The sequence below is a fragment of the Podarcis raffonei genome, chromosome 2, assembly GCF_027172205.1.
Source record: "Podarcis raffonei isolate rPodRaf1 chromosome 2, rPodRaf1.pri, whole genome shotgun sequence".
Classification (NCBI taxonomy): domain Eukaryota; kingdom Metazoa; phylum Chordata; class Lepidosauria; order Squamata; family Lacertidae; genus Podarcis; species Podarcis raffonei.
The window spans coordinates 27,730,390-27,745,155 of NC_070603.1; the positions used below are offsets into that span (position 1 = coordinate 27,730,390).

General features: G+C 47.7%; 1 protein-coding gene across 7 annotated transcripts in view; it reads right to left on the bottom strand.

Annotated features, from left to right (window-relative positions):
• SDK2 (sidekick cell adhesion molecule 2) overlaps nt 1-14,766 on the bottom strand; it is a 336,114-nt gene that overhangs the window by 65,471 nt on the left and 255,877 nt on the right. For all 7 annotated transcript variants that reach the window (XM_053375445.1, XM_053375441.1, XM_053375444.1 and 4 more), the window contains 4 exons: nt 8,988-9,121; nt 3,277-3,388; nt 2,092-2,282; nt 515-598 (listed from right to left, as the gene is read on the bottom strand). In XM_053375445.1, the coding sequence (XP_053231420.1) occupies nt 515-598; nt 2,092-2,282; nt 3,277-3,388; nt 8,988-9,121 (521 nt within the window). The remainder of the gene's footprint in view (nt 1-514; nt 599-2,091; nt 2,283-3,276; nt 3,389-8,987; nt 9,122-14,766) is intronic.

Here is a 14,766-nt window from a genome sequence, read left to right on the forward strand (position 1 = left end):
CTATTCATAGGCAACGTCTGCTAGGTTTTCAGCTCAGGCGTGCATCTTGCAATTTAAGTTTGCGGCTGCCTCTTCACCGTCTTTGGAACTGTCTTGAGATACTCTCCGCTCCTTTCATGGAGAGAGCATAGACACTGACATCATATCATCTGCGAATGAAGTTGCCATCTAGCACTGGGTTCCTGTCTTAGGCTGTCTGAAGGCTCAGGCAGATGTCATTGTGTCACCCTTGTTTTGTTCAGATCGTCTTTTCAAGGTTATCCCTGCAGCTTGACGCGATGCATAGAAAATGTGCTTCTCTTTATTTGCAAGTTTTAAAAATGTAGAAGAAGGGAAAGCAGCATAAGAATGGTGGGCGCTCTATAATCTCTCCCTAACCCCCACCTCCGTGTGGGAAATCTTCCAGATTTAGTTCTTTCTGGGAGACGGCTTGTTTGAATACCCAAGTTTCTAACCAAGTTCCAAAGCTTCCAAACTGGTTAGGAAGAATACCAAAGAGCCAGAAGAAAATTACCTTTGGCCTGGCATGGAATCTGAACCACCTTCTCCATCTCAGCTGTGATGTGCCTCTCTGGTTCCTTGGTGAACTGAGGTGGCTCTGCAAGACAGAACATGGACATGGGACTGGCCGGAATGCTCACTTGTATGGGAAGGTGATCAATGTTTAAGGTTCGGTCCTAGGCATGTCCAGCCAGGTGTTGTGAAATTACCCCTGCTGTCTATCACAGTAGACAATACTGGGCTAGATGGACCCACAGCTCAGTGTTTTTACTGACAGCACTAAACATCCCCATATAAATGGTCCTGGACTCTGCGTTCATTACCCGAGGCCCTTCCTCACGTGCCTCCTCTACCTGAGGTCCGGAGGGTGGCAACACAAGAACAGGCCTTCTCTGTGGTGGCTCCCGTTTGTGGAATGCTCTCCCCAGGGAGATTCGCATGGCTACTTCCTTATACATTTTTAGGCGCCAGGAGAAAATGTTCCTCTGCAACCAGGCCTTGGGCTGATTAATACTCCACAGCCTTTTAAATGTGTCTGTGGGAAGGGGGAGGTTATCGTTTTGCTGTTTTGTTTTACCTATTTTCATGTTTTTATTGAAATTGAAATACTTTATTGTCACTTGTACAACTTGTATACAGTGAGATTACACAAGCGCCCCCCCCACTCAGCTCTCTTAGTCTTAATTCCCCTCGTTTACTGACGCACACCCACCAAACCCAAAAGTCAGTTGCCCTGTTGTTATCTTTTCATTCAGTAGCCTAACAGCCCATGGATAGAAGCTGTTCTTTACCCTGTTGGTGCGACTAATCATGCTTCTATATCTTTTGCCTGAGGGCAGGAGATCAAGAAAGTGCCGGCCAGGGTGTGAATCATCCCTGAGAATTTTTCTCAGTCTCCTGAGGCAACGTTCTTCCGCTATTTCATCCAGCGGACTCACGGGACAGCCCATAATATCTTGTGCTGTATTCACCACCCTCATTTTATCCTGAATTTTTACTCTGTGAACCGCCCTGAGGTCTTACAATGAAGGGCTGAGTATAAATCTTAAGAAAGAAAGAAAGAAAACCCCAAACATTTACATGTGTAAAGGTAAAGGGACCCCTGACCATTAGGTCCAGTCGTGACCGACTCTGGGGTTGCGGCGCGCATCTCGCTTTACTGGCCGAGGGAGCTGGCATACAGCTTCTGGGTCATGTGGCCAGCATGACTAAGCCGCTTCTGACGAACCAGAGCAGCGCACGGATACGCCGTTTCCCTTCCCGCCGGAGCAGTACCTATTTACCTACTTGCACTTTGACGTGCTTTTGGAACTGCTAGGTTGGCAGGAGCAGGGACTGAGCAATGGGAGCTCACCCTGTTGCGGGGATTCGAACCGGCGACCTTCTGATCGGCAAGTCCTAGGCTCTGTGGTTTAACCCACAGCACCACCCGCATCCCTATTTACATGTGGAGTTGGCTGATACTTCTCAAGTTTAGAAACTAACTTTGCTCCTAGGGATATAATAGCCCCCAGAACTTGAGCAAACGTTCCCAGACTTGTTGCCAGCCCTGCTTCCATCCACTCTCCACTTTCCTGCACCCATCCTTACCCAGCACAGAGAGATAGGCTCCCCGGACCACGGAGGGCACACTGCTACTTCGCAGAACAGCTTCACACTCGTAGTAGCCGCTGTCGCTCAGCGAGGGGTTGAGGATGGTCAGGCGCCGGTTATAGTCGCTGATGCCGCCGGACACTGGCACCCCGCCCTTCTTCCAGATGATGTGCAGCTTGATGAGTGGCCTGGTTAGCAGAGAAGCCTGTGAGGGGGGACCCCTTCCAATGGGGCCAGTGTCACCAGATTAAAAACAAACCAACAAACAAACCCAGGACCCCAAGTGTCTCTGCAGTCCAAGGAAACGCACACCTAGCGTCAGTGCCAGATTTACGTATAAGCTAAACAAGCCATAGCTTAGGGCCCCACTCTCTTCGGGAGCCCCCAAAAAATTAAAGGGAAAAAAACCTGGATGTACATTTCCAAAATATAAGATAGAAAACAAATAATATAAAACCTACATACAACAACAGTGTTTTGTGTTGTGTAGGCTGCTATGATGTAAGTAATGGGCCCCGCCTGCTAGCCTGCTCCCTAAAATATCACTGGTTTGATCATTTCTATATATAGCCTACATTCTGGATATTTTGTTATGTGCAAACGGCTTTAGATACCTATTAGGTCCATAAATTACCATATAGCATATTTACAACACAAAAAACAGTGACAATTGTTGTTGACAAGGGACAGCTGGACATATAAAGGGCCCCATTACCTTCAGTAGCTTAGGGCCTCATCAAACCTAAATCCGGCTCTGCCTAGCATTCTGGTTCAGGTTTGCAGGTATGAGTGTAAACATGCGTTCAGGGAGATCGGGCTGCTTTTACGGATGTAAAGGGGCTCCTGGCGAACAGCCCTGCTGATGAAAAGTATTTCTCACATACGTGGGTGGGCTTCAGCTTCACAGGGAGATTGCACTGGCCATCAGGTGGACCAAAAAAAAAAAAAAAAAAAAAAAGGCCATTTCCCAGCTTTGCACCTATGAACCAGAACTTCAGCTGCGTTCTGCAGGGAGTCCCAGGGGGGTCAGGCCTGGGACATGTCGTGCGTCTGGTGCTCCATGGGAAAGAAGGGCTCGTAACAGATCATACCATCACCTTCAACGTCCCAGCAACAGGGACAACTCTGCTTCACAGGCACAAGATGCCGTTTGCGGAGCCTGGCAGCCTGGTGGAGACTTACCTGGCATTGGCCACACACTCCAGGGTCACTTCCGAGGTGCCAGAGACAACGCTGGTGTTGCGTGGCGGAATTATGATGGTTGGTGCAATGGGGTCAGCTGGGCCGCCTACATCTGAGGAGGGAGGAGGTGGTGTTGACAGCAAACACGGGTTCATGCACCAGACAGAAACACTCACAGGTTCTAATGCACAAAGACAGCGCACTGGCCCTTTAAGATTGCAAGCAAATGACTACCGAGGAGCCACAGGCTGCCCTTAACAATGGGATGGCACCTGGAGCAAGCAGTAGACTGCTCAATAAGCATATTTTGCCAAGTCTCAATATTTATCCTGAGCAGTCCCAGCACACAGAATCAAATCTCTCCTCCCACAGCCTTCTAGAATCAGTGCCATGGTGTTATTAAGTCTTACAAATCCCTGAACATCTTTTTTTAAAACAAACAAACATGCAAATTAATACCCTACACGTTATAAATATATCATAATAAAAATTGAAAAAGATAGCATACAAAATTACCATTTAGGACTAACTGGTACAGTTTCATATGTTGTTGAAGCAAATATAGAAATAATTATTCATATGATGCACATATAAATAAATCGTAAGCGGATGCTTAAAAAACCGCCAAATTATTTATCAGTCCTTTTCCCAGATACTAGAAAATTAAAAACGCCTTTCACTCCCTGATCAAACAATTTCTTTTAACTCTATAAGTACATCTAATGAATTCCCTTGTCCCGTAGCTTCCTGCAGAAATCCTGTAACAAAGCGAAATGAAAACCAAGACAAAACCTCCAGAAAATTTGTGGCATGAAGAGTTCCAGGAGTTCAGCAGAAAGCTATGGGACACACACTGATTAGAAGCATATGTCCACCCTGAAACAACTTCTTCTTTAAAATAAGGTTTTATTTAGATTTTTTCATAATACATTACAATAAAAAAAACTAATCTAAACAAAAATCTAAAAAGAAAGAAAAAAGAAGAATACAAAGTCCTCTCTCACAGGTCGATCTTAACTCTTGTCCCACACAGAAAGAGGTGAACCCTCCCAGTTCTTACCTGGGAGCTCCCCTTTATTCTCCTGGTCTCCCACCCTGGGAGATCCTCCCTTCCAGAGTCGTAGCTTGGCGGAGAAGGGGGGGGGCCACGGCTATGGGAGCACATTTTTGAGGGGGTGCAATCAGGTGCTCCCACAACATTTACAGAGCCCTGGCAGCTGAGGCATAGTAGCAGGCAGGTTGGTCTAATGGGCAGGTTGATGAAGGCAGCGGACAAGAAGCCTGTGGGGAGGTGGGCTTGCCCCTGGGCCTCCAGCAACCCACGCTACACCACTGCTCCCTTCCCCTGCCTCCCCCCCCAACTTCTTCAGGTGCAAAATATAGTGAAAGCATTACAGTGACTAACTGCCCTGATACTGTCGTGAGCACAAATAATTGTGAATGCACAACAGAAAAGATGTCCAGAGGGGCCCTTCCTACCACTAATGTCAAATGTTTGGGGGTTGCGTGCTGCCCTGTTATTATGGCATGTTGCAGAATAATATACAGTGGTTAAGAACTTAATTCATTCTGGAGGTCCGTTCCTAACCTGAAACTGTTCTTAACCTGAGGTACCACTTTAGCTAATGGGGCCTCCCGCTGCCGCTGCACTGCCTGAGCACGATTTCTGTTCTCATCCTGAAGCAAAGTTCTTAACCTGAGGTACTATTTCTGGGTTAGCGGAGTCTGTAACCTGAAGCATCTGTAACCTGAAGCGTCTGTAACCCGAGGTACCACTGTACTTGCAATAAACCCCTTCAGTCTAGAGGGACCCTCAGTCCCCACTGGACAGTTTGGGGAATTTCCCCCACCATAGAGTCCTGCCTAGATATATAGATAGAGATTTCAGTTTGCCTTGGGAATCTCCCTGCACCTTCTGATACCTCCTGCTTACGTTTGGATGGTGCCATTTTGATTGCCTAAGGACTGGCGTTTGGAGAACCGAGATCACTATTATTAAGGTTCAAGATCCACTTCAATCATTAGATTTCGCCGAGCTCTGCCACGTGCTCTCCTGGCCCCTAGCTGGGTAGCAGCAGGCAGCATTTGTTGGAAGATAAGGCCATATCAAAGGCTACTAATAACGGTGGCTTTATATTCCCTCCAGTGTCGAAGTCAGTAGGCCTCCAAATACCAGTTGGTGAGGGACATGGGCTGAAGATCATATATGGGCTTTTCAAAGGCTCTAGGTTGGCCACTGGAGGGGGAAAGGATTCTGGACCAGGTGGGCTTTAAGTCTGATCCTTCTCATCAGAGAGGAAAGGAAAAGCGGGAGCAGCAGCAGCAAGCAACAGGATAAGCGCATAAAGCAAAATAATGGCTGTGATAAACCCCCCTTCCCCTGACGTGTTGGTTGGGATCGCAAGGTTGCTGATATAGCGGAATCCATAAAGGCGGGTGCTATGGTGTTTATTACACACTGAGGTACAGCACTCCAGATTAATGAGGCAAAGGAAGGGGAGGGGGGGGGACATAAAGCCAAGTCCGGGAGACATAAAACAGCTGCGAAGTAAACATCATCTGGAGGGATGGAGGAATCGTAAGGCCGATTCACGTGGATTTCACAGCTTTGCCGGGAGGCAGAAATCAAGGCCATTCCCAAAGTGCTGGGAGTTATGGGGGAAAGCAAAGTTGTCAATGCTTAATGAAAGAGAAAGGTTAACAGCTACAGGGCCCAGATGGACAAGTCTTTTATCAACCTCAAACCAGGGGCAGAGAGGAAGATTGTGGGATTAAGATTGTGTTGGAATCAGGGCTGGGCCTGCCGTTCGGGAGGGTGAGAATGCATGCCTCAGGCCACAGATTTTGGGGATAACCATTATTTAGTTTATTAAAGTGGAACCTCGTGTTACGGACGGCATCCGTTCCAGAGGCCCGTCCGTAACATGGAACTGACGCAAGCCGAAGTGCTGCGTCTGTGGGATGCAACACGAAAACATGTAACCTGAAGCGGATGCAACATGAGGTATGACTGTATTATCTTTTACTGCCAGGAAGGATGGCATTTGGATTTTGCACTTCAGGTCTACCTCTCTGCGGGTGAACCAACAAAACTTTGGGGGCAGGAGAGGCGATCCTATTACAGGTGTGGGAAAAGGATGCAAGTCGGGTGAAGTTGAGTTTATTGCAAGATGCAGCTTCCCATCAGGATTCACGGGGAGTGACAGATATGGGGGCAGCAAAGAACGGGGGAAGGAGAATGTGTTGCACTTGATAGACTTTGATAATGCTAAAGCGGGGAGGGGAGGTTCATTCTTAGCGCCTGGATAGCTCCGTTGGTTAGAATGTGGTGCTGATTACGCTAAGGTTGCAGGTTTAATCCCCGCACGGGACAGCTGCATATTCCTGCATTGCAGGGGGTTGGACTAGATCAGCGGTTCTCAACCTGTGGGTCCCCAGATGTTGTTAGACTACAACTCCCATCATCCCTGAGCTCTGGCCTTGCTAGCTAGGGGTGATGGGAGTTGTAGTTCAACAACATTTGGGGACCCACAGGTTGAGAAAGGCTGGACTAGATGATCCTCAGGGTCCCTTCCAACTCTATGATTCTACGGTATCCCCGGTATCAGCTTTGTTCCTTAATTCTATGATTAGATTCTCACTCAGCCATGAAGCTCACTGGGTGACCTTGAGGCAGTCACAGTCCACCTCTCAGCACAACATATCTCACAGGGTTGTTTTGAGGATAAAATGGAGAGGGAACAACCCTGCACAGGACCTTGAGCTACTTGGAGGAAAGGCGGAATACATAGTAGTAGTAGTAGTAGTAGTAGTAGTAGTAGTAATAATAATAATAATAATAAAAATTTATTATTGATACCCCGCCCATCTGGCTGGGTTTCCCCAGCCACTCTGGGTGGCTTCCAACAGAACACTAAAATACAATAACCTATTAAACATTAAAAGCTTCCCTAAACAGGGCTGCCTTTAGATGTCTTCTAAAAGTTTGGTAGTTATTTTTCTCTTTGGCAGCTGGTGGGAGGACGTTCCACAGGGCGGGTGCCACTACCAAGAAGGCCCTCTGCCTGGTTCCCTGTAGCTTTGCTTCTCGCAGCGACGGAACTGCCAGAAGGCCCTCGGCGCTGGACCTCAGTGTCCAGGCAGAATGATGGGGGTGGAGACGCTCCTTCAGGTATACTGGACCGAGGCCGTTACATAGGTAACAACAACAGGGGCTTGTGGTTCAAAGGCGAGAGTCATAACATCTGGAGGGCACCAGGTTGGCTAAGGCTGCCTTGGAGTGAAGAACAGCGTATCACTGATGTGACAGCCATATAACTTCCTGTTCTCTGTGCTACAGGCATCTTGGTAAAGCAGGGATATTGTCTGGGTGGTGCAGGGAGCAGGGATGGGGGGCCTAAGCCCATGATGTAATTAGAGCCTCCTAGCTCTTGTAGCTGAGGCCCAAAGTGTCTAAATAAATTTGGAGCCGGCAGAAATGTTTAGTCAGCACCAGCCGGAGCTTCGCCAGAGATTTACTGCAAATTAAATTTGGGCCCAAGCCAGCAGAAGCGACGGAGAAGCCAGATGCAAAGAGATGCGGGCGACAGGCTGCGCTTTAGGGACCTGTTGGTCTGCAGGGGAAAAAAAAAAACCAGGCAAGACATAAACTACATCCTCAGCCCCTCTCGCACTCGGTTGTGGCTCTTTGGGCTAACATTATTTATTATATCAGTATTTCGGAACCTTATGGCCTGTGCCTTATTTATTTGCATAGTCCTTACCAACCAGACTGCATGAGGCTGTTGCCCTCAAGACTGGGCCAGCGAGGCAGTGAAAGACCCACCGGCAATTCTATGCACGGTTACTTGGGGCTAAGCCTCACTCGATGGAGTGTGTGTGTCAACACGCTGCAAGTGATTTGCCCAAGTCATACAAGCAGGCAGTGGTTCAAACCATCTAGAACGGGGGCAGGGGACCTGTGGCTCTCTAGCTGTTGTTGGGCTGCAACTCCCCAAACAGCATGGTTGGGGATGATGGGAGTTGTAGTTCAACAACATCCAATGTGCCACAGGTTAGCCAATTTACTTTAGAATGAGCACAGGTCTTGCCCACCTAGCTGTCCCTTGGTTTTTGGAAATGACAAGGTTCTCACTGAGAAGAGGAAGTAAGGGAGGGGGGCTCAAGGAGGGAGTAAGGGGAAGAGGAGAGCAGGTTGGTGGGTGTAGTGGGGTTGATGAGTAAAGTAAGCCGGGTTTGTCAGCCCCTAGACAATAATAAATAGGATAAGAAATGTGACAGGCAGCCCCCAGTGCATGCAGGTTTACTCGAAAGCAAATCCCACTGAGTTCAGTTGGAGCTATTCCCAAGTCAGTGTCTTTAGAATTGCAGTCATAGCAATGAAAAGTCCAGGCAGTAACTCTTAACGGAGAAGCATGCACGCGAGTACACATGTGTACATAAAAAGCATGCATATGCACACACAGTGCTAACTATGTGGACATCCCATCCAATGGTTACTTCCAAAAGTTCCTGACAAGCAGCTTAGTTTCCTAGCGCTCCACCCCGTTGCTGTTGCGAGCAAGAAATGGCAAGCAGAACCAGGTGCTTCATCCTTCTCCTGGTTCCCGCAGGATTTCTGCCTACCACGCTAAAGGTATAAATGCCTTGCTAGAAAAGCTGTGAACTCCCACTCAGAGGTCTCTCCCACCTCGGCCCCAAGGGTCACTTACTCTCCACAGTGAGGGTGATGGGCTGGCTGGTTTTATTGTCTCCGTTCTTGTCATTCACGGCCTGCACATAGTACCTTCCAGCATCAGGTGCCACTGTCGATAGGATGACCAGGGTGTTCTCCAGCGTGATGGCTCTGAAGGAAAAGGGAGGAAATGGCTTTAGAGAAGAGTGTCTCACTTTAAAAGAGGTTGATAGGAGAGGTGCACAAGCTTTGCTAGCTAGCTCGCTGACTCCACCCAAGCTTTGCCACAAATAATCCAGCATGGATTATGAGCTCTCTTGCTTTGTGGGGACTGATATGGAACACTGTGTTCCCCAAGGAGGCTTTTGGCATTCCACACTTCAAACACACACACTATGGGCTGTGTGTCTACAGTCTTTCACCATTTCCCCCCCAGGAAATGATTCCTTAACTCTGGCATCTGGGACAAATCAAGTATAGGCAGCCAAAAACTTTTTTGGGTTGACAGTGCAGAGGAAGCATATTGTCTGGGTCAGAGCTGTAAAAACCTGAATGTTTTTTACCCCTCTCTCTTTTTACATACTTAGGGTAAGGTAAAGGTAAAGGTAAAGGGACCCCTGACCATTAGGTCCAGTCGCGGACGACTCTGGGGTTGCAGCGCTCATCTCGCTTTATTGGCCGAGGGAGCCGGCATACAGCTTCCGGGTCATGTGGCCAGCATGACTAAGCTGCTTCTGGCGAACCAGATCAGCGCACAGAAATGCCGTTTGCCTTCCCACCGGAGTGGTACCTATTTATCTACTTGCACTCTGACGTGCTTTCGAACTGCTAGGTTGGCAGGAGCAGGGACCAAGCAACAGGAGCTCACCCCGTCGTGGGGATTCGAACCACCAACCTTCTGATCGGCAAGCCCTAGGCTCTGTGGTTTAACCCACAGCGCCACCCATGTCCCTTAGACTTAGGGTAGCCAGCTGCAAAAGAGGACACGGGTGGGTTTTCTTGCACCTTTGATAGTTGTGTAGAAACGCAAATTTCAGCAGGTGTAGCTTGTTGCTGAAAGGCCCACTTCTGCTTAAAGGTTCAGGAGCCATGTCATGTCTGCAGTTACCATAGATGTATTAGAGCAATGTTTAGGGGAGTGTGTTGGGTTCTTGCCTGAAAAAATGGACAAGGGGGCACTTCTGAAACTAAGCCACACCACTTGCACAGCAGCAAGTCTGTTTCTATCACGCAGGACTGTTGCTTGGCCTGAGCTCCCAGGACAGAGTGCTATATACAGCCAAATAATAAACACACTCTACACCTACCTGCATAAATACCTGAAAGTGCATGCTTCCACTCATTTTTAGTGCTGCCTTTTTGGGAAAAGACCATCAGTGTGGTCATGATTTCATTTGGTGTGTGCCTGTGACTGGGCACAGGCAGGTATGCAGACTGAGCACACATAATCTAATTGTCAAGTGTATATTTAAACACAGAATGCATGTAAAAGCACATAAATGCAAACCTACCAGCCTCTCATTTCCTGGATTCCTTGTGTGCATGTATCTTTCCTTTTGGCAGCTAAACAAGCATACTGCCTTTACTTCAAGGAGCTCAAAGCAGTCAACATGGGATTTCCAGGTAGTTTTCTATCCAGGTTCTGGCCAAGGCTTGACCTGCTTGCCTTTAAAAATGGAACTACAACCAGTACCTGCATGTGTGCTCCTTGACTGGTGGCAATGGGGGGGTGTATGTTAGGTTTCGGTAGTTGTGTATATGGTGTTTTTCACATAGATCTATATATGCATTAATGTACATGAACTAGGGTTGCTACATTTAAAAAAGTGAAAATCTGGACAGCTTTCGGCTGCAGTATTCCAGGTATGTCTAGAAAATTCGGGAGTGTGTGCAATTCTGCACACACACATGTAATACATGCAGGTGACCCCAGAGGACAAGCCAGCTGCAATCCTGAACCAAACATGCTGAAGCTACTTTCACCTCAAACAAAAGGCAAAAAATAAAATAAAATTCTTCCCCATCTCCCGGTGCCGGCCTTTAAATTACCCCAGTGACGAATTGCTCAGGAGGGAGAACAAGTTGGATGTTCCTAGATTAATAGTTTTCCTTTTTACAGAATGATCTAATCTGCTGGAGACATAAAATGGCTGGGGGAGGGGAACTATATTTTACCATCAAATTTGTGATAAAGGAGCTTTATCTTCTCAAACCGCCTTCACAAATGGAAAGGCAACCAGTTCACTTCCCGCATAATGGAGGTTACATATTCAATTGCACCACAATGTCTGTATACGGGAGAGAAACCTAGCAGTTCGGTGTTGAATCTAGGACGCCATGTGTACTTTTATTCTTTAAAGAACGTGTGTGTGTGTTTTCTGCTGTGCTTACTAATGGAAGGAGGTTTTGGCAGAAGTGTGTTATACGGGTGCACAGCGCGTGTAATAAAACGTCATATAATAAAGGGTAAATGCGTCTCGAGGGGTCAAATTAGATGAGATACTCGGGAGATGCATGATCAGCCCCTATGGAATATATATATATATATATAAACTGAAACACAGCTTTGGGGAGGCGGTGCTGCAAATTGAATGTGAGAGCAGTGGTTGGTTCCTCTAGCCTTTGGGCTGTTTTTCCAATCAAATTTGGGCTCCTCGGCTGCATTCCAAATCGGAGGTGGAGTTGATTCCGGAAGGTGAGAACAACTTGGCTGGCTTCCCTGTTAAGGTGCTTTGTGTAGTCAACTCAACAGGCCTTTGCAGACATCAGCCTTAATCAGAGTTAGGGGACTGAGAAAAGGTTACAGGATCACACAGCCCAGAAAATGACAGATGTCATCTCCATCTAGGCACAGATTTCCCTTGTCTAGTTTGACCACGGTTCACTGTTATCTATGCATTGATGTTAGACATTAGCTAATGTGATGGATTGAGCTGAGCTCCAGGAGTCTGTCTAAACATGTGATGGGGGTGTAGAAGAGCCTTATAACATCTCTTGGTATAGGGGTGGGGAACAGCATCTCGATGGCAGAGCCACCCCCTGTCAATCACCCGGCATCACCATGACATTTGGTGACCCAGCTTCAAATGAAAGAATCAAGAGCGCATGAATTTAAACCGGAAATGCGAAGGAAAGAATAGAGGTGCCCTTGGGCTCCCAAGTCGTGGTGCCAACTTTCCCATGCTTGATGTCATTTATGATACCAGGCTGGGGAAAGGTGGGTGTGGTTCACCCAAAACAGCCTGGTAGGCCAACCTCTGAGGCTGGTAGACCATTGCTTTAGTGCTAGTATTTGAGTTATATTACCTAACTTAGGGCTTATCCACATTGACCTTTGGCCCCATGCTTTCCAGGCTGTGTCCAAGCGCTCCCCCCCAAGCCTTCCTTGCAAAAACCCACTCTTTAAAGCTGAAGAACAACAAACATTTGCTCTGGTTTGCCAGTAAAGAACAGCTTTCATACACTCCAATATTTCTCCAATGAAAATAGGGACGTCCTAGGGGAAAGCAGGACATTCTGAGATCAAATAAGAAACCAGGACGGCTTCTGTAAATTCAGGACTGTCCCTTGAAAATAGGGGCACTTGGAGGGCCTGCAACTTTACACAGGGAAAGTTCTGGGGTGCAAAAAAGAGAGTGCTCAGACACAGGAGCTTTAAAACACGGACTTGTGCTGGAAAGTGCAGAGGAAACGTTAGTGTGGATAAACCCCTAAGTAGCTCTTATTACCCTTTCCGTTAGCAGAGGGCACACAACTGAAAGCAGAACAGGAGTGGCATTATTTATATCAGGCACTGGGAGGCTACATTTTAATAGCCTTGTGCCTAAGGGAAGCAGGATGGGTTGGAAGAGAGGCACACGGATAAGCACAAAGGAGGGAACTTGGGAGTAGAAAACAAGGCCAGAAACAGCAAAGAAGAAGAAGAAGAAGAAGAAGAAGAAGAAGAAGAAGAAGAAGAAGAAGAAGAGTAGTAGTAGTAGTAGTAGTAGTAGTTTGGATTTGATATCCTGCTTTATCACTACCCTAAGGAGTCTCAAAAGGGACACGAGTGGCACTGTGGGTTAAACCACAGAGCCTAGGACTTGCCGATCAGAAGGTCGGTGGTTTGAATCCCCGCTACGGGGTGAGCTCCCGTTGCTTGGTCCCTGCTCCTGCCAACCTAGCAGTTCGAAAGCACATCAAAGTGCAAGTAGATAAATAGGTACCGCTCTGGCGGGAAGGTAAACGGCGTTTCCGTGCACTGCTCTGGTTCGCATGAAGTGGCTTTGTCATGCTGACCACATGACTTGGAAGCTGTACGCCGGCTCCCTCGGCCAATAAAGCAAGATGAGCGCCGCAACCCCAGAGTCGGTCATGACTGGACCTAATGGTCAGGGGTCCCTTTACCTTTTTAAGGCATCTCAAAGCGGCTAACAATCTCCTTTCCTTTCCTCGCCCACACCAAACACTCTGTGAGGTGAGTGAGGCTGAGAGACTTCAGAGAAGTGTGACTGGCCCAAGGTCACCCAGCAGCTGCATGTGGAGGAGCGGGGAAGCGAACCCAGTTCACCAGATTACGAGTCCACCGCTCTTAACCACTACACCACACTGGAGAAATGAATGAAGCAAGAGTTAACAGGCAGACTCAGGAACACACAGTAGGAGATGAAGAGTGAAGAATGCTGCTTAAGGAGCATAAGTGCAAAGTCCTTATGGGGACTCTGGGGCTAGATGCCCCATTCATTGGATTGTGGGCCCCACATGCACTGCCGCATGAACACACGAATGCAACATTTGTCGGACTTCGCACACTTTCTATATGCTAATTCTGTGCGCCGGGCTCCACAGCCCCCAACTTTGTACCCTTTTGAGTGAGCTGTGCCTGGGAGCAAACAAGCAGAGAGTTGGCTGCTAGGAAAGCTTCAGCTCGTGAAAAATTACCCTTTGCCAGAGGGGAAATGCTGTATCGCACTATGAATGTGTCTGTCTGTATGAGGAGACATGGCAATTTTTCGCCCTCTTTCCTGAACAGAGTATTACAACCCTTAAGAAAGAGCGAACGCCCTTCCTTACGTCTCTCTCCCTCTCCGCCCCCCTTCTCTCCCAAATTCATTTTCTCCATGATAAACAAAGCCATTAGTTTATCAAGTCTATCTCCGGATTTTAATGTGATGCGCCTGAGACATCTGTTAAACATCCTTAATGTTAGTTTAACAAGGACACATTCTGCCGCATTCCCTCACACTTTCTCCCATTAAGAGGGGAACGTGGCAGGGTTCTCTCTGACAAACAGCCAGGCTAATGTGTCTGCCTCGTGCCTTTCCAATGGGGGAGAACGTTGAGGAGAGGAGGTTGTGGCGGGGTTTTTTTCAGGATGTGCTTTGTGCCTCTTCCAGGGTGCATCTCTCCCTCTCTCTGAGTAGAAAGCATCCTGGCCTATCAATATTCATAATGCTGTGCGTGTTGCCAAACCGTATTTTTATCTATAGGCAACCTACTCAGACGCCTACCCTGGCATGCCATGTAGCAAGCTGACTGCAACAATTCCCACATCCCTGTAGGTGTTGGGAAAGTTGTTACGCCTCTTCAGCATCCATGATGACTCTTGGAAGAAGACAACAGCTGAGAGCAATGCCGTCAAGGAGAGAAGGGAAAGACACAGAGAAACCCCACCCCCAGATCATCACAGCAAGGGTACTGGAGATAATAGGGCGATTGATGTCTGAGTTAAGGTTAAAAAAAGAATGCATGTATGTGTGTCTATGAACCTCTGCTCTTTCTTTCTAACGCAGCTGTGCATGTTCACATTTGCCGCTCTGTAAAGATTCATTCGGTTT